Genomic DNA, 25,770 nt, shown 5'->3' on the forward strand with positions numbered 1-25,770 from the left:
TCATGCCCCCTCCCTTCCAACCTCTTTTGCATAGAGGGCCACGCCCCCGCCCTCCTCCTTCCCAAATAGCTGCATCCCCCCTTTTCCTCCCTTTATCCGTGTTTTCTGGTAAACGGACGCTAGAGGGCGCAGAGAGGAAGGCGCTAGAAGTTAATTTAAGGCGCAATTAGAGCCCGGATTTATTTTGAGAGCGAGAATTTAGCAGCGGTCGCGTGTGATCTGCTAACTGGCGAATGTTTTTCTGAGCATGGGCAGAGTGCATTGGAAATCACAAGCTAGAGGTATAAGGCGCTTCGCGAGCGCTGATCCGGTAAAGCTTCTGCTACAGTAAAATGTATTCCTTAATATGCTGGTTACCACTCTGAAATTTGCTTCGTAAGGCTGCCTGCTTTTAAAAATCTGCTGACGGAGGCACTAGGCTTTGCTGCTTCCAGTGTCAGGCAGAAATTCAACAGGGGCAGATGCCTCAGCATGGAGGCACAATAAACCGGAGGAGATCTTTACTGAGCAAAACAAAGATTGTGGGGTGGTTAATTAACTGAGGTAACTCAGTCTTACTCATTTCAGTGGGTCTACAGTATTCTGAGTAAAACATGCCTGAATGCCACCCGGTGATTACAGTGAGTAGAAGTCATTCCAGTAAATAATAATTTTAAAATAACTCCGTTGGTAGTATTTCCAGAAGGCTAATTATGTTTGTCTCTTGCAGCAAAACGAAAGAAGTCTTGTTTATAGTTCACAAGCAGCCTCATACCCAGCATTGTTTGGGAATTCAAAGAAACCAGAAAATCAGAGCCATTTCGAAATTGATTCAAATGGTGTCCAGTGGAGTCCGAACAAAGATCTCAGGAACCGTCATGCAAAATTACAGGATTTTAAGAGGTGTGCAAATGCATATCAAACAGTCAACTTTCCGAAATGCATAGGCGATAGAAATGTCAGAAATGTGTTGTACAAAAATGATAGTTTTATCTGCATGGTAAGTACGCATTTCTCAATTACAGTGGTACCTCTGGTTACGTACTTAATTTGTTCCGGAGGTCCGTACTTAACCTGAAACTGTTCTTAACCTGAAGCACCACTTTAGCTAATGGGGCCTCCCGCTGCTGCTGCGCCACCGCCGCACGATTTCTGTTCTCATCCTGAAGCAAAGTTCTTAACCCGAGGTACTATTTCTCGGTTAGCAGAGTCTGTAACCTGAAGCGTATGTCACCAGAAGCGTATGTAACCCGAGGTACCACTGCAGTGGAAGAAATGGGAAGCGTGCCAGCCAGTACGTGTATATATGAAATGTAAGTTGCATCTGTAGCCGTGGGTGGAGCAAATAAGCCTTTACTGTTGGGCAACGAGTGCAAAATGCAGTGGCTCTACCATTCACTGGAGCAGGATATTGCCGCCATTTTACGACGCATACCGCTAAAAGAATTGCACAGGCTGCCAATGAGCCACCTGGATAAATTCAACCTGCTATAAAGATATAGCAGTTTGGGACCAGGATGCCTGAGCGTTTGTCTTTCCCCTTATATACCCAATCAGTCGCTGCTCTGCAGGTGAAGGTCTGCAGCAGATAGTCCATTCTGCACAATATAGAAACCGGGCCTTTCATGTGGTGGCACCTTCTCTTTGGAATTCCCTTGTTAAATATAAGACAGGTGCTGCCTCAGTTGTCTTCGCAGTGCCTACTGAAGACTTTCTTCTCCCAACAAGCCAACAACTTGGCTTCCAACGATAATGTAGCTCTTTCTCAGTATGTATCTGCATTGGAATTCTTTTTTAGATGTTTAAATTGTTTTATTTTGCATGTGTTTGCTGCTCTGGGCTACTTTTGGAGGAAAGTTAGGGTGCGGATAAGACTGGAATCCACTCCCCTCTGCCCATGTGAAAAGCCCCCGTTGGCACAGCTACTAAGCCCATCTGGAATGAGCCAAGTCATGTCTATGTTGGCATCCAGTAGAATGGTGAGTGCCTCTGTCTCTACATTCTGGAATTCTTTATTCCAGAATGGAACATCTTTTTAATCCTTTGTGGCATCGCCAAGATTACCCATTGTCCAATCAGCAAACAGTAGCTTGTATGGTGACCTTGAGCACTGAAGGAACTAGTGTGTAAAGCAGCTGCTGAGAGCTGGAGGACGGGGGGGAAATATATTAAGCGCAAGTTCTAAGTTTTTCAACTCTGGTTGATCTATTGACCTCAGTTCCTGAACTGGAATTTGTTCTTTCCCAGCTGTAATGTTGTCTTACAACTTGTGGTGTCTTTGCAAAGCCTGAAAGGGCTCCTTTATGCAAAGCAGACTCAAAACATACAAGTCGTAGGTTTCGTGGATTTCCTGGAAGGATATAAAGGACGCTGGAGCCATGCTCAATTGGAACAATGATATCAACATGTCACTAAGACTGATCTCGCCCGAGGAGGTAAGCTAAGAAAGAGGAGGAAGGTGAAGCTAACGGGAGATTTTTTAATTCAGTTCAGTTTGGAGAACAGTTGGTGTCTGCAGCTTCAGGCTGTCGGACAAGATGCCCAGTGGACCCCCTTGCTGAGTGGTGGGTCCACCACCTCCTCCTCACTTCTGCCCTCCTGTCCATCTGCTTGCCCCCTACCTCTGGGCTCAGTCTCTACAACCACCAGAGGGAGATTCAGTTGTGACTGCGCTCTTTCGACAGGGAGGGTGAAATGCAGGGAGGTCAACAGTAGGTGGCGCTATAGCCAATGGCAAGCAGGGGAACCGACCAATTCTAGTCTTGCCCCCATCTTCCTGCTCCCTGCCAAATTGTACAAGGGGCAACATTGAGAGCAAGGAAGAGGAAGTAGAGAGGCAGTACCACGTCCCCGGATTGGTTGTCGGTAAGAAAGTCAGCAGAGGTGAGCTGTCTCAGGGTAGACTGAGGCCGGTGGGGCAGTGCCAACATTCGCCCTAATGGATCAACCTCTGCTAGGGAGAGCACGAGGCAACAGCACAAGGTTGGTGCTGTTTCTCCTTGCTCTGGCCAGCAAGGAGAGGAGCAACGGAGCCAGGAGGAATTCTGGGGAATTCAAATTGTAGTACAGTCATACCTCGGGTTACAGCCGCTTCAGGTTGCGTTTTTTCGGGTTCGCACCCGCCAAAACCTGGAAGTAGCAGAATGGGTTACTTCTGGGTTTCGGCAGTCACACATGTGCAGAAGCGCTAAATCACGCTTTGCATATGCACAGAAGCGCCGAATCGCAATCCGCGTGTGCGAGACACACCGCTGTGGGTTGCGAACTCTGCGGGTTGCGAACGTGCATCCCGCACGGATCACGTTCACAACCCGAGCGTCCACTGTACAATAAAGTGCAATCGATAGGAAATAAAAGCAGCAATTAAAAGCACCATTAAAAATCATGCAGCATCTACCACTAGGCTTGCCAGTCTAAATCTCCAGGTGGGAGAGAGTGCCTTTACTGTTCATGCATCTTGCAAGCTTCAGCTTAGCAGGAGCTGGGTGCAAATTGCAGCATAAACACTCGGGGGGGGTGTTCCACCCTCCTCGGCTACTGCCTCCCAATTAACCTCCATCTCCAGGGCCTGCCCTGTGGTATCACTGGGGGGCCCCCACCATAACATCACCAGGGGCTGCCCCCGGGTCTCAGGTTTGGACCATGACATGTCAGGGTCTGAAATGCTCCTGGCTTAGCAACCCTGCCTACCACAACACATTACAGTTGCTACAACTGGCAGAAAAACTATGAAGTGGTCTGCCAAGGCCCACAGCAGCTTTCAAGTGGGCAGGGAGAGGGGAGACGATTGGGAACCACTGCCCTATTCATATATGTGTGCATGGATGCAGGGGCGTGGACTTATAAAAAATATTGGGGGGGCCCGGGAAAGCTCATGAATAATAAATAAGCTCATGAATATGCAGATAAAGTGGCGCCGCCTCCTCGTGAGCGAATAGGGGAGAGCGTGCTGCGCCTATTAATCAGCTCCGAAGGAAATTGGGTGGAGCTTTTGCTCGGGAGGGAGGGCAGGAGGCATGCAGCCCGACCCTGTGCATTTTGGGCTGGGGGAGGGGCGGCGGTGGCGCTCTGCTGGAGGGGCGCCCGAGATTATTGGGGGGCAGAGCCCCCCCAAACGAATTTTTGAGGGGGCTCGGGCCCCCTCAGGCCCCATGGAGTCGGCGCCTATGCATGGATGTAGCCATAGTTCTGCAGCTGCTCACTCAAATGCAAGCTTTTCCTCTTGCTCGCTCTCGACTGACACGCACTGTGCAGGAAAGACTTGTTCAGGGTTTAGCAGCCCAGCCACTGGCTGCTCGCACACCTGACTCCCAAGGCCACTGGGCAGAAGGCACCTTCCGAGGCAGCCACAGGTCCTGCAGACTTAAGGCAGACAAAGTCACAAAGCTGATTAGGAGAATCTGATGCTGGCTTGGCGGGGGAAGAGGAGCTGCTCCACTGCGTGCTCCCCCCGCCCTTCCACATCTACCTTCGCCAGCTGCAGTCCGAAGACCAGAGCTAGGAGGGAGAAGACAGGATCCCACCTCAGCCTTGCCGTTTGGGGATTTGAGCAGTTTGGGGCTTTCCCTGGGTGAAAGTGGTGAGTTAAGAAGGGAGTTTGGGCTCGTTCTTGAGCAGGATTCCGGCTGCAGGGTGTCATTTGATTGCACTGATCAAATCGCGGCAAACTGTCGTTCTCTACCGAAAGATAAATATCTGGCACCGTTTTTTTAAGGGAGTGTTGGAAGGTGCCTGGAGTCACACCTGGGAACTCTGGATCGAGGAGCAAAAACTAGTGATTTGTGACACTAGCAAAGAGAAGCCAAGATTGGCAGTGAATTGAGAGTCCAAAAGGCTCAGGGCAAAGATGGCTGTGTCGTAGGTGACAGCAGGGGGGAAATTAATTTTAAAAATCAAAAGTAATATTGTGCCTCTCTATCAATCATCTGGTTTTTTCTGCTTGGCAGATGCAGCTTGATCCTGCTGCGGTCCAACCATCTCCAGCAAGGCATAAAATGTAAGCGAACGGGGCTCTTCTGGGTGGGTGGGTGTGTACTGTTGGCTGTTATTCTTGCTAATCCCTCCTGAGGCTAATTCTATCCCGTCCACCTTAGAAAGAGAACAGATGCCTTGCATGGATAGCCTCGCCCGTTCGCCTTCACACTTTTAATCCATGCTCTTAGCCTCCGGAGGTCATTTTCGTTTAAGAACCCACTTGTGAGGCTGCTGTCAGAAGAGATGTCTGTGCCACAGACTTAATCAATTCTATATGTCAGTTTAGCTGCTCTGGCTCACCGCCCCTCACTCCCCCCAAAATGTTCCTAGGAATACCTTTCAGGGCAGGCAGTTGTGTTTGTCTGTTGCACAAAGCAACCAAGAACTGCAGTATACCCAGTATACCTGAAGGAGCGTCTCCACCCCCATGGTCCAGCCTGGACACTGAGGTCCAGCGCCGAGGGCCTTCTGGCGGTTCCCTCACTGCGAGAAGCCAAGTTACAGAGAACCAGGCAGAGGGCCTTCTCGGTAGTGGCGCCCTCCCTGTGGAACGCCCTCCCACCAGATGTCAAAGAGAACAACAACTACCAGACTTTTAGAAGACATCTGAAGGCAGCCCTGTTTAGGGAAGCTCTTAATGTTTGATGTATTACAGTATTTTAACATTTTTTTGGGATGCCGCCCAGGGTGGCTGGGGAGGCCCAGCCAGATGGGCGGGGTATAAATAATAAATTATTGTTGTTGTTGTTGTTGTAAACAAAACAACTTTTCAAAGTTGTTTTGTTGTAAACAAAACAACTTTTCAAAATATATAGTAGATGCAAACAGCCCAGAGAGCTTGGCAGGAGGAGCAGTATGTAAGCGTAATTAATTAGAGGTGTTGTGCAATCCCTTACTTGTGCTGCACTATATTTGCATTTTGCGCTAATCTCCCAGTCTGCCATTGGGACTGGCGCTGTCCCTGTGTGGTTTGCCTGTAGGTGCACTGGACCTCTTGCAGCAAAGACAACATTTCTGCTTGCTTAGTGTCAGCACATATTTAGGGCCCAAGCATTCAGAAAGCATTTTTTCTTTTCGGTGGTCTGACCCTGCACCGTTTTCTTGCAGCCTCACGGAATCCACAAGTAAAAATGCTTCACCCACCCCTGGGAGGTAAGGAAGGGGAGGAAGGGAATTTAGTAAGAACTGGTGCTTCTTAGTCTGCCTAGCTAGCTAGCTGCTTAGCTGAGTATTGCAACTGAGATAACAGCATAGTGGTTAAGAGGCAGAGACTGGTTGTACGTGGAGGCATTTACAGCTGTATCAATGGGAAGGTGCAGCACCTGTTTTCCATGCAGAAAATTAGGACTGGAATGCTCAGACCCAGGTCTGAAACCCTGGAGAGCCACAGCCAGTGTGGACAATATGGAGCCAGGTGGGCCAGCAGTTGGACAGCTTTGTATGTTCCCTAGCTATGCACTTATTGACAAAATCGCCCATTTCAAAATGGTATAAGGCAGAGCTAAATGAACATCAGGGCTGCAACCATTCATTGGTTGGATTGATATATTAAGGCCCTTTTTGACCGAAATGACACCGATTAATCGGGCAACTCATTTCGGCAAATGTTCACTATTTTTAAATAAAAGCACTTACACAAACTTCAGCTGAAAAAAAGTCATTCCCCTTTAATTGTAACACAGAAGGGATGCCTCTTGGCCCCAGTGCCATCATATATATACATATAAAGAAAAACCCAGCATATTTTCTCCTTTCAAAACTATTGGTTAAGCATAGGAAAATCTGTGCAGGTCTCATCAGTGAACGAATCCATTATTTATTCAGGCAGCACCTCTAAATAATACCAGCCTGCCGTACAATTGTGCGTGTAAAGTGCCTCGAATGTTTCAAAGCACTTTGGAAATCCTAATCATCTTTATTAAGCAGTATTTTGATTAGAACTCAGCTCCGTTCAGTCCTAGATGCTGTCTTGCTACAGCTCTATCGTCCTTAACTGTTAGCCTTCTGAATGGGGCTGATGGGAGGTGGAATCTGACAATGTCTGGAGGGCCACAGAATCACCATCCCTACTTTAAGGAATGGGCCTAGTATAAAAATAGTGGAGCCCATCTTGTTTCTTCCTCACTTGTAACTCCTCTTTCTGTCAGTGTGAACAATACGGAAGGTATCCATGTTATTCTGCTACACCAAAAGTTACAGAGTGTCTTTGAGCCACCTGAAGTTGAACATATTTATTATGGCACCTAAGCCAGATGTGGCCAGATGTTGTGGATTGCAGATTCCATCATCCCCATCAGTTCGCTCTGCTGGCTGTGGCTGATGGGAGTTGTGCAATCCACAGCATCTGAGCAGCACCTCAGAATTAGCGGACTCCATCTGCTGAAATAAAACCGTAGTCCAAGATAGCTTATATGCCATGGCAATTGCGGCAGGTCACATCATCCACACCGTACATTCAAAGAGTGTAGCTTCCCCCAAAGAATCATGGGAACCGTAACTTTGCTAAGGATGCTGGGAATTGTAGCTGTCTCTGAGGAGTAAGCAGCAATTTCCAGGATCCTCTGGAGGAAGCCGTGTGCTTTCAATGTGCCGTGTGAATGTGACCGTAGTCTTTAAGGTGCCACAACACTGCCATTTATTTGTGAGTGATGCAGGAGTTTGAGAGCACTGAGGGCTTTATAACTTATAAGTTACAATGAGCATGTGGACATGGCCTTGTCCACTTTTCCGCCTCCACCGTGGCTGGGCCTTTGAGGCTTTTGTGAGGTCACAAAATCCTTTCAGCGCCATGGCACTCAGAACCCCCAGGGAGCAGCAATCCTGGGGACTGACCCCTCTAGCAGGTGGGGCTGCCCCGGAGCTGGCAGAGTGATGCCACATCTCAGAATGTACCGGAATTTGTACCGCCGCCTCCACTCCCTCTCCAATTCACCTCCTGATGCTGGTACCCCTTTCTCTTCTAGCAATGGCAACGACGAAGCAGCGTTCATCCGGAAGCAGAAACTGGAGATCCAGGTACTTTGCTGTAGGAGAGGGCCAAACTCTTGGGAGTGGGGAGGAGCGGGAACATTGCTGGGGACCTTCTCGGTGGGGTGGGGTAAACAGCTCTCGAGCTGCAGGGATGCAGTTGCTTGGCGTGTGCTATCTGTGTGAGTGGCAATGCTTGTTTAAAAGGTTCTTGAGTATGGCAAGGGCAACCCACCCCATAATTCAGCTGCTGCAGTGTATTCCAACACAAGGGTTTAGATCTGGGTTTTTGGCAGAACTCATCTGTGGGATCTCTTAATGGGGGAGGCAAATAGAGGGGAATCATTGCAATTGACGTGAGTCTTAGAATCACAGAACTGTAGAGTTGGAAGGGACACAAAAGGTTATCTAATCCCCAATCCAGTGCTTTTTAGGGTAAAAAAAATGGGACATCAGTATTCATCTATTGATAAAAGTGCTGTGGGTGTTGGCATAAAATGGCAAAGAAAGAGGTGACTGTACTGCAAACCACAGCCACCAAAAAAGCGTTGAATATACACAGCACCCTCCTCTACACCAGTGTGGTGTAGTGGTTAAGAGCTGTGGACTCGTAATCAGGTGAACTGGGTTTGCATCCCCGCTCCTCCACAGGCAGCTGCTGGGTGACCTTGGGCCAGTCACACTTCTCTGAAGCCTCTCAGCCTCACTCACCTCACAGAGTGTTTGTTGTGGGGGAGGAAGGGAAAGGAGAATGTTAGCCGCTTTGAGACTCCTTAAAAGGAGTGAAAGGCAGGATATCAAGTCCAAACTCTTCTTCTTCTTCTGTTTAACCCTGCTTCCGTTTCTGACCATCTCTCTGTACACCCTTCCAGCGCCGTATCATCGAAAAGAAGCAACGGCGCAAGCGCCAGGAGCCGCTCATGGTCCAGGCCAATACGGAGGCCAAGGTGAAGGGGCGCCGTGGGAGGCGCAAGCCGGAGGAACGCATCCCGCTCATGGAGTCTTGCAGTGAGCATAGCCTGTGCAATAGTGAGTCTCAGCAGTGCGCAGCCTGCTCTCCGCATTTAAATCCTTTTGTTGGGTGGGGCTTCAGGAACGTTGACATATCCCATTGCGTAGGATGAAATTCCAATCTACGAGGAGGCTTTTTTAATTGTAATAATTATTTTTTAAATAAACAGAGCTGCAAAGTGATTAGTAACTTCAAATGTGCACATATTTAAACTGCATGCATTTAAATTTGCACTTTTGAAGGCTACAGAAGGGGGCAATATGCAGGGGGAAAGCAGTCAGATGAGCTTTGATAATTATATTAAAAGCACCCCCCTTTGCTCCAAGGAGCTCGAGGGGGTGTAAATGGTTCTCCCGCCCTCCCGGTATATCATCACAACCACCTTGTGAGGTAGCTTATGCTGAGAGACCGTGACTAGACCAAGATCACCCAGCGGGTCTGTGGGTGGATTTGAACTTGGATCCTTGAGGTCCACAACCAACCCACTTTGGTACTGGTCCAAAACTTGCCCTTCTCAGCTAAATGGTAGATAAAATGGATGGTGTGGAGATTTCGGAGCTTTTATCGGATGAGATTTGATGCCCGCTGAACGATAATCCGCCTGTCTTTCCAAAGGTACAAGCAACCCTTTCCTCGTGGAATCGGTCCCAGAGGCCCACCTTGGCGCTCATATGTGGGGTAGCTCTGTGCAGATGAACCGGACGCACAACGGCCAAGGGGAATGCCAGGAACCCTTTCCAGGTAACAAAAGAATGTATGGTAATATAAGAAGAGCTCTGCTGGATCAGGCCAGGGGCCCAACTAGTCCAGCTTCCTGTTCTCGCAGTAGCCAGGCAGATGCCCTTGGGAAGCCCACAATCAGGGCAATGGGCACAACAGCCGTCTCTCCCCTTGAGACTTCCTCATAACCCTTCCCAGGCCACACTCCTCAGTAGCCTGGTTTCAGTGTTTTTGCATGGCTAATAATGACTCTTGCTTGTCTGGATGAAGGATAGAGGGAGGGGTGGGTGGGGACTAGCCTACCGTGCAATGGTAAAATTTACCTTTATTGCTCCTCCCCCTTTTGCCCTCTGACCCCGCCCAGCACATGTGGCCCTCAGAGTAATTGCCCAGAAGGCAATGTGGCCCTTGGGAAGAAAAAAATTCCCCACCCCCATAGGCTCTGAAATCTTGCACTTCTCTTTCCAGGAATAACTGGTGATTATCCCTGTTATAAGAAAATATCTCTGTTTTCCTTATGGGGAGCCCTTAAGAGTCCCTCGGGAAATCTCTTATTGGTCAGAGAGAAGCAGAGGCCAACCAGAGTATATTGAAAGCAAAGCTGCTAATAAGCCTGATCTTTATTAAAGGAAATCAACTATTGCAACAGGATCCCCACTCACCACACGCAGGAGGGAGGAGAACCTTGAACAATGGTGCGCAAGCTCCTATAAAGACTTTTGAAATTGCCCACCCTGTAACCCAAGACCACCCCCCAAAACATCATGCATACATCACAGAAAGAGGTGGTCCCCAGCAGAAATGTGAGAGCACTGCTTCTCTCCTGTCTGCCAGGATACCTGATAATGCCTTACTTGATAGCATTTTCTGGGTAGCCTGGCCATCACTTTGAGATGGTAAATACTTCCCTAATCTCTTAGGCATATCGATAGTTTGCTCAGCTTAACACATACTTGCTAGACTATTTCCAGGGAGGTGTAAGCCCCTACAGTCCAAAGTCAATTGGAAAGCTTTTCCCATTTCCTTCCTCCTTGCAGAGAAATATTTGAGGTCAATTTGGGAGAGTCAAAATGGCTTCCTGTGCTATTTCAGACATGCAGTTTATATACTTATGTATTCATTTGCCTTGTACATTTATGAACATTTATTCTATATTTGAGACCTTAGAATTATTATAATCCCCACCGCCTGTTTCCTCTCTTCCCTGAGGTCTTCAGCACCCTTTCACCTTTAATTATTTTTATTTTATCCAACAAAATTTACACAGCGCTTGATTGAACAGCCTCTATGTGGTCTTTGTGCCCTTCCCTCTCCACAGATTTCTTTGATGAGGCCCAGCTGGAGGAGGAGCTGGAAGTGGCCATTTTGGAAGAAACCCAGCCTATCAACAGGAACGAATCAGCTCCCAAGAACGGCTGGCAGGCCAAACAGAGAGAAGGTGAGGGGGCGGGGCGGGGAGAAGAACCAGGTTACTGAACATTCACCACTGTGATACTGTTAGCGGTTGCTAAGCAACTGCCTCTGATGCTCGGTTGCCAGGCAACAGAGATGAGTCAACAAGACTCATACTGCTTTGCACATGTCCAAGGACAAAGTTTCCCTATGCAGAGAGGGGTTCCTGAAAGGCAGAGGCAGTCTGCAGGGTGCACAGGTACCCCAATGCGGGAAATACCTCTGCTGATGTTCCTAGTTGATTTGAGGGGATTCCCGCTACTAGTCGCTTCCCCAGTGCAGGGAGAGAAGGTCTAAAAGCTAAATTTATGAGGAGGAGATAACTGGTGGTGTGGGTTCTACAAGGAGTTGCTGTGGGAATAAGGAGTAGCAAAGTTTTTATCCCTGTTCATTCCAGATATACAGCATTTAGTGAATTTTAGGGGGCTTTATAATGGATAATAATGTTGTTGCCACTCACCAGATTGTTGCGTTCCAGTATTGTCTGCCTGTGTTTTGCCCCAGACTTGATCTGTGGGAAAAAGAAAAAAAAATTATAGGGCTTAGCTGCCCAGTGTAGGTAGGCAAAATTCAACCGAGGCTTCAGAACTAATGTGCTTTTAGTTAAAAACTTCGCCCTTCAAGCTTCTGCCCATTTTATTTCTTCCTGTTCAACAGAGCTTGTGATGAATTGCTGCTTAATTAGTCACTCTGGTAAGGAGGTTTGGAGAAGGCTTTCATTGTCAGTTTGTTGCCGTCTTTTATTTTCTATTGTAGCAAAATCAATAAAAGGGATTTAACTCTTTCCCCTGTGCCATCTTCTGAAACAGTCGCCACCAAAGTTGCTTTTATCCATGAACGGGGGTTGGGGAAGACGGGTATAATATGAGAAATGGCAGCTTCAAGAGAAGTGGCAAATTAAATCGATGAAATGGTTCTACAAAAAGGGTTGTGTTGTGAACTGCCCTGAGATCTACGGGTGAAGAGTAGCATGCAACTTTAATAAATAATAAAGGAATAATTAAGGAAAAATATATCTAAAGCATATAGGATGCTGTTAGACTGGAATTTGGGAAACGAGGAGGTGAAATCAGTGATGATTTGTTGGGCAAAAGACGTGGGCCACAGTATACAATACGAGGACTGGGAAAGACTATGGAAAGATGGATTGAATTTCACAGCGTGTACGGCGATAAAAGAAAACGTTATGAAAATGTTTTATAGGTGGCATTTGACACCTGTAAAACTCTCAAAAATGTACAAGGTTAGCAAAAAGTGTTGGAGATGTAAAGACGCAGAGGGCACGTTCTACCACATGTGGTGGGAGTGCGGGAAGATAAAACAGTTCTGGGAAAAGATATATACAGAACTGAAAAAAATATTAAAGTACACGTTTAAGAAAAAACCAGAAACTTTCCTATTAGGAATATTACAACGAGAGATAAGGAAGGAGGATTGCAAAATGATATACTACGCGACTACGGCAGCAAGGATCTTAATAGCTCAAAGATGGAAACAGGAAGAAACCCCAACAGTAGAGGAGTGGAGAAGCAAATTAACAGAATATGCAGAGCTAGATAAATTAACGGGAAAGATTAGATATATAAAAGATCAAGTGTTTATCAGGGACTGGGGAAAATATACAAACTATCTGGAAAACATCAGTGATGGGCAAATAACGCTAAGGGGGTTTAGAGAAGTATTGTGATTGACTAAGGTTATTGTATAAGGAAAATAGAGATCAACAATGGATACAATGACAATATAAAGGATGAAACGTGCGACCGTATTTATTGACTTCGTATGATTCGCGGTCAGGCTGAAGGAAGTCCCAAAACAAAGAAATATGTTATGAAAAAACTAAGGAAACAAGAATTTTGTGTGCTCTTTCTGTTTGTTGTGATTGAGAATTTCTGTATTTTTCTTTGTATGTTTGTGTTTTGTTGATTATTTGTGTGCATGTTGTCTTTGTGGAATAAAAATAAAAAGAATTTGAAAAAAAATAATAATAATAATAAAGGAATAATTAAATTACCTATCCCCACTCCCCTAGGAACAGGGCCTGTTCGTAGGTCTTCCTGCAACAGGTTTTACAAAAAGAAATCGGGAGATCCAGTCAATAATCTCACACTTTGGGCCTCATTTTAAAATGGAAAGTTTCTAATTCTGATGCAGATAAAAGCTGAAAAAGTGAGAGCACAATCTGGTGAAATCACAAGAACCAGAGAGAGAGAGACTGAGCCAGACTTCCACTGATCAGGGCTTCCTATACTGCATTTCCTTCTCCCTTCCCATGGTTGGACACTAACAGCATAAATAATTCAATTTTTCTTATTTTCATCCCCCTACCCCAAGTTACAAGGATGCGGAGTGGTGCTGTGGGTTAAACCACAGAGCCTAAGACTTGCTGATCAGAAGGTCGGCGGTTTGAATTCCCATGACGGGGTGAGCTCCCATTGCTCGGTCCCTGCTCCTGCCAACCTAGCAGTTTGAAAGCATGTCAAAGTGCAAGTAGATAAATAGGTACCACTCTGGCAGGAAGGTAAACGGCATTTCCGTGTGCTGCTCTGGTTCGCCAGAAGCGGCTTAGTCATGCTGGCCACGTGACCTGGAAGCTGTACGCCGGCTCCCTCGGCCAATAAAGCGAGATGAGCGCTGCAACCCCAGAGTCGGCCACAATTGGACCTAATGTTCAGGGGTCCCTTTACCTTTACCCCAAGTTACAGAACTGGCCTTTAACTGGCTTGCTATTTAAGGCACATTTCATGCATAACCCCTGAGGTCATTGTCCTCTCTTTCTTGCCACCTGCAGGGCGCCCCAATGCCCAGCGACATAGCCAGGCTTCCAGGTCAAAGAAGGAAGTCTTATCACTCAGAGAGGCTGTTCCGTCTAACATTGTGGACATGGAAGGGGAGGCTCCTGGCTGCGAGTTCCAGGCACCCTTGTTGGAAAAGGAAGCCTCATCCCCAATACAGAAAGCTCCATCCATCATCATGGATATGGAAGGTGAGACTCCAGAATTTTGCATAAGAGTACAAGGAGGCATGGAAAGAAGAAAAGCCCACTCTTGAGGCAAGGGAGTATGAGCTTGTGCTTTGAACATGTGCCCGGTTTCTAAATAACTGTGGCAGGGAAGCATGTATACTCTGAACAGGGCAGGAAAATTTGCATTTAAAGCTGTGCATATGCGAGTAGTAAGATAACATGCCACTGCTGCAACGCTTTCCGTATAAAAGCTGCTTCAAAAAAGGCAGCTCAGAAACTTCCTTTTTAAATGCAGCTGCCAAGCGGTGGGCCGCACCAATTTTTTATCTACTTCATTGGTACCTAAACAGTTTCCAGGCTCAAGCTTAGAAGCCACCTTGACAATTATGTAGTATACAAATGACCATGTTAGTTAATAAATTACATTTCCCCCACCTTTCATACAAGGGCCTCAGGTGACATACACAGTTCTCTCCTGAAGTGTAGGTGGGTTCCCATGAGGCAAGACACAGCGATAACAGCAAGGACCTTTATTGAACTACATGACTGGGAAACGGGGGCAAAGCAACTGCTTATATACATTCCCAAAAGCCTGGGCCACTCCTACTCCCAATGTGATTGGCTGTCTAAACTTCCAAGCTGCGAATCACGACTCAAGAGTTCAAGGGCCAATGGCAGAAGCCCAAATCTTGAAATGTTCTGTGATTGGACATCATGTATCGAATCAGAACACAGGAGCTCAGAATCCTTAGTCCAGACTCAAGCTCAGGCAAACACAGACCACTGAGTACATAACACCTCCCTTCCTCATTTAATCCCCACAACAACCCTTTGGGTAGGTTAGGCTGAGAGGCAGTGGCTGTCCCAAGGTACCCAGTGAGCTTCATGGCTGAGTAGGGATTCAAACTTCGATCTCCAGGTCCTAGTCCAGCGCTGGTCACCCTCTGCTTTAGCAAAAGATCAGGAATGGAATGAGCGAGCAAGTATGGGGGATGTATAGTGGATCTGTGTTTAATAAGACAGAGTGCAAAGAGTGTGCAAATGGGTTCATGGAGGGAGGGAGCAAGCAAGGAAGAAGTAGAAAGACAACAAGGCCCATCTTCTTACATTATTCCCCATGTCAAATGTGAGCCATTGTTCCTAAACTGCATGCAGACACGAATATAGACCGGTGTGTGTTCCCTGGGTGCAGAAATTACATCTGATATTGAAAAAATATATGCTGAAGTGAATATAAAGACACACAAAGCTATCCTATATGAGCCAAGCCAATGGACCACGGCACCCAGTATTGTCTATTCTGACTTGCAGGCAGTTAAGGGTCTCAGGAACAGTCTTTCTCATCATCTGTTACCTGACATCAATCCTTCTAGGCTGTTGCTCACTTGTATTTTTTTCTGGAAACGCTGCGGGGTATACAGGGACACATTGGTGAATGACATGGTTTGTGTGTTATGTACTTCTGGTCTCTAAAATATAAAGCAAGTGTGGGGAACTTTTGGCCTTCCAGCTGTTGTTGAACTACAACTCCCATCAGCCCCAGCAAATGGGGCCAATGGGTAGGAACGATGGGAGCTGTAGTTCAGCCACATCTAGAGGGCCTGAGACTCCCCACATGCCAGATACAAGGTCTGAAGCAGCCCTGGGACAGGAGGTAGAAGGTGGCGTGGAGACGAGAACAAGCCAGAAGAGGGCAGTAACAGAATTGATTTCATATCTTAGACCATTTCGAGAATGAACCGCAGAGAGAAGACATGGACCTAGAATCTATAGGGTCCAAGGATACCACTGGCGAAGCCTGCCATGTCGACACACTGCTCAGCAATTCTGACAGTGAGGGGGAGTCATCCCAGGAGTTGACAGTCCCACCCTCACCCATGAAAAAGCCCTGGGACAGGATGCTTGCACACAGAGGTGAGTGGCCTTCCAGCTGGAAGGGGATCATCTGCCAAACTGCTCTTTCACTGATCTTGGCAAAGAGTTCTGAGATATAGCCAAGATATAGCCAAGAGTTGTGTGTGTTTCTGCAGCTCTCTGCAAACATCCAGTTGTGTGATGTTTAGCACAGAATTAAGTGTCATGAGGACCTTAGGTAGCTAGTTTTTTAAAAAACCAACAACTTTCTAGCATTAATGGCTGTTAAAATAGGCATGCAATGTATAGGCTATGCCCCTGATTAAAGAGGTAGAAGGGAGAGACAGAGAGAGATTAGTGACTGGATTCCACCCCATCCTTCGCAATCCTCCTTGCTCTTCTCAGGGTCTCTCACCAATGGAAGGAGAAGCCAGAGTGAGGAAGACGAAGATGATGAAGACGAAGAGAAGGATGACGAAGATGAAGGCTTCAAGGACAAGGATCAAGACATCCTTATGTACTTCCGTGAGGAAATTGACTCGGCCACCGTAAGAGCCTACGGCTGAAATTGAGCATCCCCTTTTCAAGCATCTGAATGATCACTCGGGATATATGTGGCTGGGCGCATACCATATATTTAAAGTGCATGGCTTCCCCCCAAAATCCTTGGAAGTGTAGTTTACACATACTCACATACTTACAATCCCCAGCACCCTTATCAAACTACAGTTCCCATGATTCTTTAGGGGAAAGTCACATGCTTTAAATGTATGGTGTGTACAGGATGCAGTTGTGCTAATGTGAGAGAAGGGCCCCACCCACCCATCCTAGCTGTTGCCCCCAAGGTCCTACAACTCTACTCGGGTGCTTTTCCATAGGTACACCTTCACCTCACCCCAGCGCCATTTTGTTCATTGTCCCGCTGCCCTGGTCTCCACAGAAACGGACAAGGTTGGGGGAAATTATTGTCAGTTTCGACAGACAAATTTGGGTGTGTGTGTGGAAATAACCAGTGCATTTGTGGAAATGGACAACGCTGTCTCTCTCTCCCCTTTATCCATGGCTAGAGAACAGTAATGGAAACTGGCCACAGTGAAATGGACAAGCTTTCCCCCCTCAACATACTTTTATATAGGGAGAAGTCTAAAGGTGAAAAAAGGCACTCCCAAATATGTGGAAAGAATGGTGGGTGAAGGACTTAAAAAATGAGTTCAGATGAAACACATCTGTTGCTGTGCTGCTCCCTTGAAGGGCGGTGCCACAAACTTAAAACAGGGTCTACAAATGGTTCAACTGTCATAGCTTAAGAGCATAAGACATGCTTGCTGGATCAGGCCAGTGGCCCATTTAGTCCAGCATCCTGTTCTCCCAGTGGCAGACCAGAGGCCTTCTGGGAAGTCTGCAAACTGGACATGAGCACAAGAGCACTCTGTTTCTGCTGAGGTAACTTGGAAACTGTGGTTCTTTTTGTGGGTTTGCTGAGAATTCTCTCTTACAGGTTCTTTAGACCAGGAGGAGATTGGCTGGGCACAGGCCTACATAACAAGTGCCTCGTTTTCTTCTCCAGCTTTACACACAGACCCTAAACACACTACCTTTTAAAAACCAGGGAGTCAAAATTTGCTATTTTAAGATTTATGTTTTAGCACAGAGCAGGGCCAGCCCAAGACATTTTGGCACCTGAGGCAAAATGGTGCCCCCCTCCCCGCCAGGGAAGAAGGGGTGAGTGAATATCTACATCAGGAACAAGGAGGAGAATAAAGATCTACACTGGGATCTGCTGCTCCTGTGGATCCAGAAGCCTGAGGCGGTCACCCCACATTGCCTCATGGGCAAGACGGCAGTGGAACAGAGTATTCCTTTTACAAGGTCATAAACCATACAGGAATGAAGAGTCTATTCTCTGCGATAATTGTGTGTTTAATTAGGCTTGGGAAATCCCAATACTCATGTTGATCTGACATTAGCTTTGAGGGAATTAATAATCACATGGCCTGAGGTGTTCGATAAAATTTGTCAGCTTTTGGCTCTCCAGAAGTTGTTGGACTCCAACTCCCAATTGCCCCACCGAGTATTGCCAATGGCCAGGGAAGCTGGGAGTTGTAGTTCAATAACATATTGAGTACCACAGGTCCCCATCCCTGCTTTAGCCTCTCACAGAACTATAATCCACAGGATTCCATGTGTTTGAAGCCATGGCACTTGTAGTCCACACATAACAGCAAGGAGCCAAGCAAGCAGTTAAAGGAGAGAACAGTTGCTTTTGACTGAGCTTCCCTACCTCATTCCTTCCAAAACACCTCCCATCTGAGGACAATGTTGCCTTGGGATGGAAAGAGAGAAGACTGAACTGTCTGAAAAGCTGCCATCTAATTCCCAGTATTCCACCTGAGGGCATTTCCCTCCTTCAGATGGGCTACTTAAGGACCATCTTGCCCCAAAGGGAGGAGAGGTCGAGTTATCCAAAAGGATTTGTTCCCCCTTGTCACTTGTCCTGGTTGTTTTAATATTGTTTCAGTTGATGCTTATTGTTTTCCTATTTCCATGTTAACTGCTTTGTGAGGTTTTCCCAAAAGCAATCTCTTAACTAGCCTTAAGAAGCAGCCTATCCTTATTTTTTTCCCCTCTCAGTCTCCCAGTGAAGAATGTAGCACCCCTTTGTCCCTCAATCTGGATGACCTAGAAGAATTTGTACTGAAACCTGCTCCTCAAGGCAGTACAATCCAGTGTCGCATCACACGGGACCGGAAGGGGATGGACAAGGGCATATTCCCCTTCTACTACCTGCATCTGGAGATGGAAAACGGAAAGAAGGTATCTGCAAGCGAGAAAGAATTCTGTGCCTTTAGAAACAACAACACCCCTGGCTTTCAGGGGTCAGCAAACGTTTTCTGCAGGGGGCCAGCCCACTGTCCCTCAGACCTTGTGGGGGCCAGACTATATTTGGGGGGGATCCTCCCCACGACTCTCCCCTCCCATCTCCACAGCACCGGACTAGCCCCGGAAGCTGCTTACCTGTGCCTTGCGAGCGGCAGGGGCTGGCAGAGGTGGAGGGATGATGAGCGGCGCAAAAGGGCTGGTTCCGGAGAGGGGCTGCTTAAAATGGTGCTCAGCCAACCGCGGCTCAACAAAGCTCAGCCCCCTTCCTCCTCTAGGCAGGGCGGGGAGAAGCCAGGAGGCAGCGGCGCGGGGTGGGGTGGAATGGCGCAGCGCGAACAATCAGAATCCCCACAGCAATCCACACGGGCGATTCCCAGACCGTCCACCAGCTGGATCCAGAAGGCAGTTGGGCCGGGTCCAGCCTCCGGGCCTTAGTTTGCCGACCCATGAACTAGAGTCCATCAGATGAATGAAGTTTTAGCCCAGGGGTCAGCAAACCTTTTCAGCAGGCGGCCGGTCCACTGCCCCTCAGACCTTGTGGGGGGGTCAGACTACGGTATACTGGGGGGGGGGCTTCCCCACTGCCTCATGAGGGCCTTCCCCGCTGCCATTGCAACCACTGTGGCCCTGGCCTTACCAACCTCTCAGCGATGTCGTTAGAGGCAAAAAGGCAAGTGCCTCACATATGCCAGCCCTCGCACTGGTGTATATATTCTCTCTCACCTTTGAAAGATGTTCCATGGAGGAGGTCCCAGGTACAATCTCTAGGCATGGCCAGGAGAGTCTCCTGCCCGAATTCTGGAAAACTACTGTCAGATAGTGTAGTAGACAGTAATGAAAGGCTAGACGGATCCATGTTCTTAGTAGGTTGCAACAAGCTTCAGAGGAGGAAGCTGCCAATGGGGATATCCAGACTAGTAATCTTATCAATAATATTGTACAAGAACCTATAGGTAATTACTCTAGAAGGTGGTGCAATTTGTACCGCTTCCTGTGATTTGACACTGTTCAGCAATTATATCCCAGGGTTGTTTTCCAATACGTTTGGAGCTTCACTGGAGATGTTAAAAGTAGGTCATGAGGGACCCATGGGCCTCCAGATCTGGCCAAAGTACAGCTCCCATGGCCATGCTTGCTGGGAGTTGTAGTCCCACAACATTGTGGGGTGCACAAGTCCCCCACACCTGCAATAAAGTCTCTGCAATTATTCTGAATGGAAGTGGCTTAGAACTGGGACGGAGAGCCTTGGGCCTGTAGATATCGTTGGATTCCATCTTGCATCGATCCCAGTCAGTGCAGCCGGCGGTCAGGGAGTTGTAGTCCAACAACATCCAGAGAAAGGGAAATGTAAAGATACCTGTGTGGATCAGAAAGGGGATGCTGGCCATTGCGGGAGGGAGGCTTGCCAGGGACCCGTCTCACTGACCGTTGCTGTGTATTCTCCCTCAGCGATTCATTATGTCTGGACGGAAGAGGAAGAAAAGCAAGACTTCCAACTACCTCATTTCACTGGACCCCATTGATCTGTCAAGGGATGGAGATAACTACATTGGGAAAGTCAGGTGTGTCTGTTTCAACCCCATCTTGCATTGGCAGGGCTGTGGCACAGTTGGGAGGGTGCCTGGTTTGCGTGCAGGTGGCCCCAGGTTCAATCCCTGCCATCTCAGGAAGCTCAGGTGATGTGAAAGATCGAGACCCTGGAGCGCTAAGGCCTGTCAATGTTACACTGCTGTGGTCACGTCACCCCAAACATCCAGCGCTGCAGCACCTTAGTAGGTAAGGTAAAGGGACCCCTGACCATTAAGTCCAGTCGTGACCGACTTTGGGGTTGCAGCGCTCATCTCGCTTTACTGGCTGAGTTAGCCGGCGTACAGCTTCCGGGTCATGTGGCCAGCATGACTAAGCCGCTTCTGGCAAACCAGAGCAGCGCACGGAAATGCCGTTTACCTTCCCGCCGGAGCGGTACCTATTTATCTACTTGCACTTTGATGTGCTTTCGAACTGCTAGGTTGGCAGGAGCAGGGACCGAGCAACAGGAGCTCACCCCGTTGCGGGGATTCGAACCACCGACCTTCTGATCGGCAAATCCTAGGCCCTCTGGTTTAACCCACAGCGCCATCCACGTCCCTAGCACCTTAGTAACCTACCCATTTATTGTGCTGAGAGCATTCATAGGCAAGGACCTACAACGCCTCCTCTAAGTTATCACCAAAGAAAACCACAGAGCAAGCGAGGCAGCCTCTTTTCTTGGAGCAATTTAAAGTTCAAAGTGATGATAGTGATCTTTTGAGCTGCCCAGTTTTTCTGGAGGAGGTGTTCAAAAACAATTCCCATAAGGAGCAGGAATTGGCTATTAAGCCATTGTCCTTTCAGGCATCTTGTTTATTGAGAATTTGTCCTCATTTTTTTAATGTATGCACGAATGATCCTTAGCTGGGAGACACAAACACTTATGTTTCATTCTAGGCTGCTGCCTTTTATTTTTAGCAGTGCTCTTGTTCTTCATTTGTATTTTCCTTTGATATTGGGTTTTGGATTGTTATTTATTAATTGGGAAGTGGGGGAGTTGAGGATAAAGTATAACATTTCTAAAATAAGTATTTCTCCCCCCCCGCTTCTAGGTCGAACGTACTAGGAACCAAATTTACCGTGTTTGACAATGGGATGAACCCAGATAAGAAACCTTTTGTTCCAGAAACAGCCCAGCTGCGGCAAGAGCTGGTTGCCATTTGCTACGTAAGCTTGAATGGAGAGTGGGCCCTGTTGGAATGAGGGGAGGAGCCTGGGCAGTAGGAAAGACCCAAGATATCAAAGAGCCACCAGCTGCCAAAATAGGCAACACTGAGCTAGATGGAGGAATGGCCTGTATAAGCAGAAACCTCTGTTGCTATGGTGCTGCCTTTACTACAGAGATGAGATGAGCCTGTAGTCCTCCAAAGATGTTGGGCTACAACTCCCATCGATCCCTGGCAATTAGTCTGAGGCTAACGGGAGTTTGGGTCCAACAGTATCCGGAGGCCCAGAGCTCCTCCATCCCTGCTTTATTTATCACCTTCTGGCCACTTGTGGTGTTTTCCTCTGGTATGAAGCAGATTTTTCTCCCAGTGGGACAATGATGGTTGAGTCCTCAGCCCAGTATACCTGAAGGAGCGTCTCCACCCCCGTTGTTCTGCCTGGACACTGAGGACCTTCTGGCAGTTCCCTCACTGTGAGAAGTGAGGTTACAGGGAACCAGGCAGAGGGCCTTTTTGGTAGTGGTGCCTGCCCTGCGGAACACCCTCCCATCAGATGTCAGGGAAATAAACAACTACAGTGGTACCTCGGGTTAAGAACTTAATTCATTCCGGAGGTCTGTTCTTAACCTGAAGCACCACTTTAGCTAATGGGGCCTCCCGCTGCGCCGCTGCTGCACGATTTCTGTTCTCATCCTGAAGCAAAGTTCTTAACCCGAGGTACTATTTCTGGGTTAGCGGAGTCTGTAACCCGAAGCGTATGTAACCTGAAGCGTATGTAACCCAGGGTACCACTGTGCCTGACTTTTTGAAGACATCTGTAGGCAGCCCTGTTTAGGGAAGTCTTAAATGTCTGAAGTTTTATTGTACTTTTAATTCTGTTGGGAGCCACCCAGAGTGGCTGGGGAAACCCAGCCAGATGGGCAGGGTATAAGTAATTATTATTATTATTATTATTATTACTACTACTACTACTACTACAAAATGAGAATGTTGGCTCCTGTTTCAGGTGAAAGGTTTAGAATCTATCCAGTGCCTTGCACACAGATAGGAGAAGAGTTGTTTCTGGGTGCTGGGACAGCTGGTTTGCATGCAGAAGGCCCCAGGTTCAATCCTTAGCACCCACCCTCCAGTAGGCCTGGGAGAGACCCCTGCCTGAAACCCTGGAGGGTTGCTGCCAGTCAGTGTAAACAATACTGAGTGGATGGATCAGTGGTCTGACTTGTTACGAGGTGGCTTCTTAGATATGCATTTGCAGAATTCACAATATGCTACATAAATGAATAATACAGTGACAGTAACAACCCGATGGCAGAATGAATAGAATCATATACAGTGGTACCTCGGGTTAAGTATTTAATTCGTTCCGGAGGTCCGTTCTTAACCTGAAGCTGTTCTTAACCTGAGGTACCACTTTAGCTAATGGGGCCTCCTGCTGCCGCCACACGATTTCTGTTCTCATCCTGAAGCAAAGTTCTTAACCTGAGGTACTATTTCTGGGTTAGCGGAGTCTGTAACCTGAAGCGTCTGTAACCCGAGGTACCACTGTAATTGGAAGGGACCCCAGGGGTCATTTAGTCCAACCCCCTGCAATGCAGAAATCTTTTGTCCAGTGTGGGGCAATAGGAGAGTTTATGTTGCTTTTTGCTCCTTTCCTCGCCTCCTTTATAGGAAACCAATGTTCTGGGATTCAGAGGCCCACGGAAAATGACAGTGATAATCCCTGGTGTGGACGCGGACAACGAAAGGATCTGCATCCGGCCTAAGAATGTGAGTGGTTCACTGCGACATGGAGGCTGCCAGGCAGCCTCGCTTCTTCTAGTGCCCTTCTAGGGCTTGAAACCGGCAGCATAAAACATCCCCGCATGTCTGTGTTGTCGGTAGGAACATGAGACCCTCCTGACTCGGTACCAGAACCGGAACATGCAGAACCTGATCAAACTCCAGAACAAGATGCCGGCTTGGAACGAGGAGACCCAGTCCTACGTGCTCAACTTCCGAGGGCGCGTCACACAGGCCTCCGTCAAGAACTTCCAGATCATCTCAGAAGACGACCGTGAGTAGTGGGCGGAGTTGAGAGGAGGCGACTCAAGGCGAAAGTGCTGCAGGCCAGTAACTTAAGCCACAGCCGCTCATAAGCGAGGCCAATTCACTGGGACTTCCTTCCAATCAAACAGGCTTAGAAGGACCACTTCCTTCGTGGGCAAGGGATTCTCCGGTATGGCCTCCCCAACCTGGTGCCCTCCGGATGTTGCTGGACGAACCACTCGCATCAGCCCCAGGCAGTGGAGCCAATGGTCAGGGATGATGGGAGTTGTAGTCCAGAACAAACAGAGGGTGCCAAATTAAGGGAGACCGCTCTGGCCTAACAGGCCCAGCCCGGATATTGCTGCATCTCGGCAATGCACAAGAAACCTTTGGACATAAAGGTCGCAGCAGACCTGCGTGCACGAATTACATATTTATGGGAGTAGGTTGTACAGACATTGGCTGGTGCAGGCATGGTACACGAGGATCTCTGTGTAACCAAGTTGCCTCTATTCACCAAGCTCCATAGGTGTAAGAAAGCTATTTGCACCACCCAGCAGCCATCTTTCAAAAGAACAGGACCTCTCAAAGATACACACCCCTCCCTCTGTTTATCACAGGCTGAAGGAAAGTTTGAGCAGAGGTTTGGCTGTATGTAGAAAACGGAGGTGGTGGTGGGGTATGTATCTTTGGAAGAGAGGTCCCTGAGCATGTTGTTTTGAAGAATGGGGAGATGGGTAGTGAAATATACTCGGGAGTCGAGAGTGGATTTCATGCTCTTTATTCAGCTCATAGTGGTGAGGAGGAATGAAAGTTTCCTCAGAATGTCTGCTTTATATACATTATTTACACAATGGGCCCCACGTGATTGGTTAATTCTGGGATTCTCCTGTAGGCCAATCAGATTGCGGATTCACTTTCACCTGGAGCTGGATTGGGTGGCTCCTGTGGACCAATCAGACTGCTGCATTCTGGGTGCTATTGTTCCAGGACCAATCAGACTGCTGCAGACTGAATCCTATTGTTCTAAGACCAATCAGACTGCTGCATTTTGGATCCTATTCAACTCAGTACATAACAGTTGGGCAGGCCGGCGAGGTGGTGGACCAGGGTAGATGTCTTCAAAGGTGTTTTGTCTGCATCAGAGATTATGTACAGAGTTTTCTGTCTCATTGGTGCTCTCTTCCCATCCCTGCCATCCAGCTAACTACATTATGCTGCAGTTTGGTCGTGTGGCGCCCGATGTGTTCACCATGGATTACCGGTTCCCTCTTTGTGCCGTTCAGGCCTTTGCCATCTGCCTGTCCAGTTTCGACGGGAAAATTGCTTGCGAGTAGAGAGCCATCCCGCCGACTTCTCTGACATCCAACCTCTGTGGCTTTTGCCCTGGATTGCTTCCTGCTGCCTCGTAAAACTGGACACAAACTGTTTTGCTTTCAGTATTGCCCACCTTCTACCTCCGTCCTTCCCGTCTTTTGTCAGGCTGGACCTCCACATGACCTGTTGCCGTCAAGCTGGCATGTGATTTCCCCTTTTGCTGCTCCCCATTTGAATCCCGACAAGCCGTTTCCTGCCAAAGTATCTTCACCATTCCCTGTAGCCCCCAAACCTTCGACTTCATCTCCGTCTTTCTTGTTTTGATTCTGATTTTTTATTCGCTTTGAAACTCCCCCTGCCCAACCTGATTTCTGACCTGTGTCACTTAACCTTTGAACCTTGCTACTTTGGTTAAGGCTTGTTATGTCCTAACTCCCCCCCCCCAGCCTCCCCCCCTTCAAAGTAACTAAATTAATATCCATCTATGCAAGAAACATACCATCTCACCAGATGTGGACCAAAGCTCCGTTATTGAAGAAACAACAAAGCACTTGAAGAAACAGCAACTTCTGCCAGCTTCATGAATTCAGAACAAGGGAAGGGGCAGCCATTTTGAAACTATGGGCTGAAGCTGCAACCCCACCTATTTTCCCTTCTCTATCAAATTGGGTAATAGATTGGAAATAAAGCTTACCCAGAGATCAGTCCGGCCGCCTGACTTATTCTTGGGAGAAGATGGGGCTCTTTCCAGGACAGCCTGCTTCTAGAGGGGTTTGACTACATCAGTTGGGGATTCCAAACTACCCTTCGTCACATCTCTGTTTCCAACCTCATCACAACCAGAGACACTGATTTATATTGTATTTTAGGGCTCATCCAGACTTCTTCTT

General features: G+C 47.8%; 1 protein-coding gene across 8 annotated transcripts; it reads left to right on the plus strand.

Moving 5' to 3' along the window:
• The first annotated feature begins 6 nt into the window (after nt 1–6).
• TULP2 (TUB like protein 2) lies at nt 7–25,584 on the plus strand. 8 transcript variants are annotated; one of them, XM_083471879.1, is made up of 18 exons: nt 7–108; nt 710–882; nt 1,837–1,958; nt 4,926–4,975; nt 6,061–6,105; nt 7,917–7,968; nt 8,793–8,949; nt 9,548–9,673; nt 10,971–11,090; nt 13,896–14,090; nt 15,792–15,983; nt 16,329–16,471; nt 18,555–18,737; nt 20,253–20,365; nt 21,425–21,539; nt 23,207–23,305; nt 23,420–23,591; nt 24,767–25,584. In XM_083471879.1, the coding sequence occupies exons 2-18, from the start codon at nt 816–818 to the stop codon at nt 24,898–24,900; spliced, it is 2,085 nt and encodes a 694-aa protein (XP_083328005.1). In that variant the 5' UTR covers nt 7–108; nt 710–815; the 3' UTR covers nt 24,901–25,584. The 8 variants fall into 8 exon arrangements, with proteins under 8 accessions (XP_083328005.1, XP_083328012.1, XP_083328009.1 ...); XM_083471880.1 differs by having other exon boundaries at nt 97–281; XM_083471883.1 differs by lacking the exon at nt 1,837–1,958 and having other exon boundaries at nt 24–281.
• The last annotated feature ends 186 nt before the right edge of the window (nt 25,585–25,770 follow it).

This window comes from Podarcis liolepis (genome assembly GCF_965112155.1).
Source record: "Podarcis liolepis genome assembly, chromosome: 13".
Classification (NCBI taxonomy): Eukaryota; Metazoa; Chordata; class Lepidosauria; order Squamata; family Lacertidae; genus Podarcis; species Podarcis liolepis.

What these genes read in the sequence shown, in the direction of transcription:
- TULP2 (XM_083471879.1), top strand. Translation starts at nt 816, where the DNA reads ATGGTGTCCAGTGGAGTCCGAACAAAGATCTCAGGAACCGTCATGCAA. An exon ending in ATGCCAGGAACCCTTTCCAG is followed by an intron (nt 9,674 to 10,970) that starts GTAACAAAAGAA and finishes CCCTCTCCACAG; the next exon opens with ATTTCTTTGATGAGGCCCAG. An exon ending in GATCATCTCAGAAGACGACC is followed by an intron (nt 23,592 to 24,766) that starts GTGAGTAGTGGG and finishes CCTGCCATCCAG; the next exon opens with CTAACTACATTATGCTGCAG.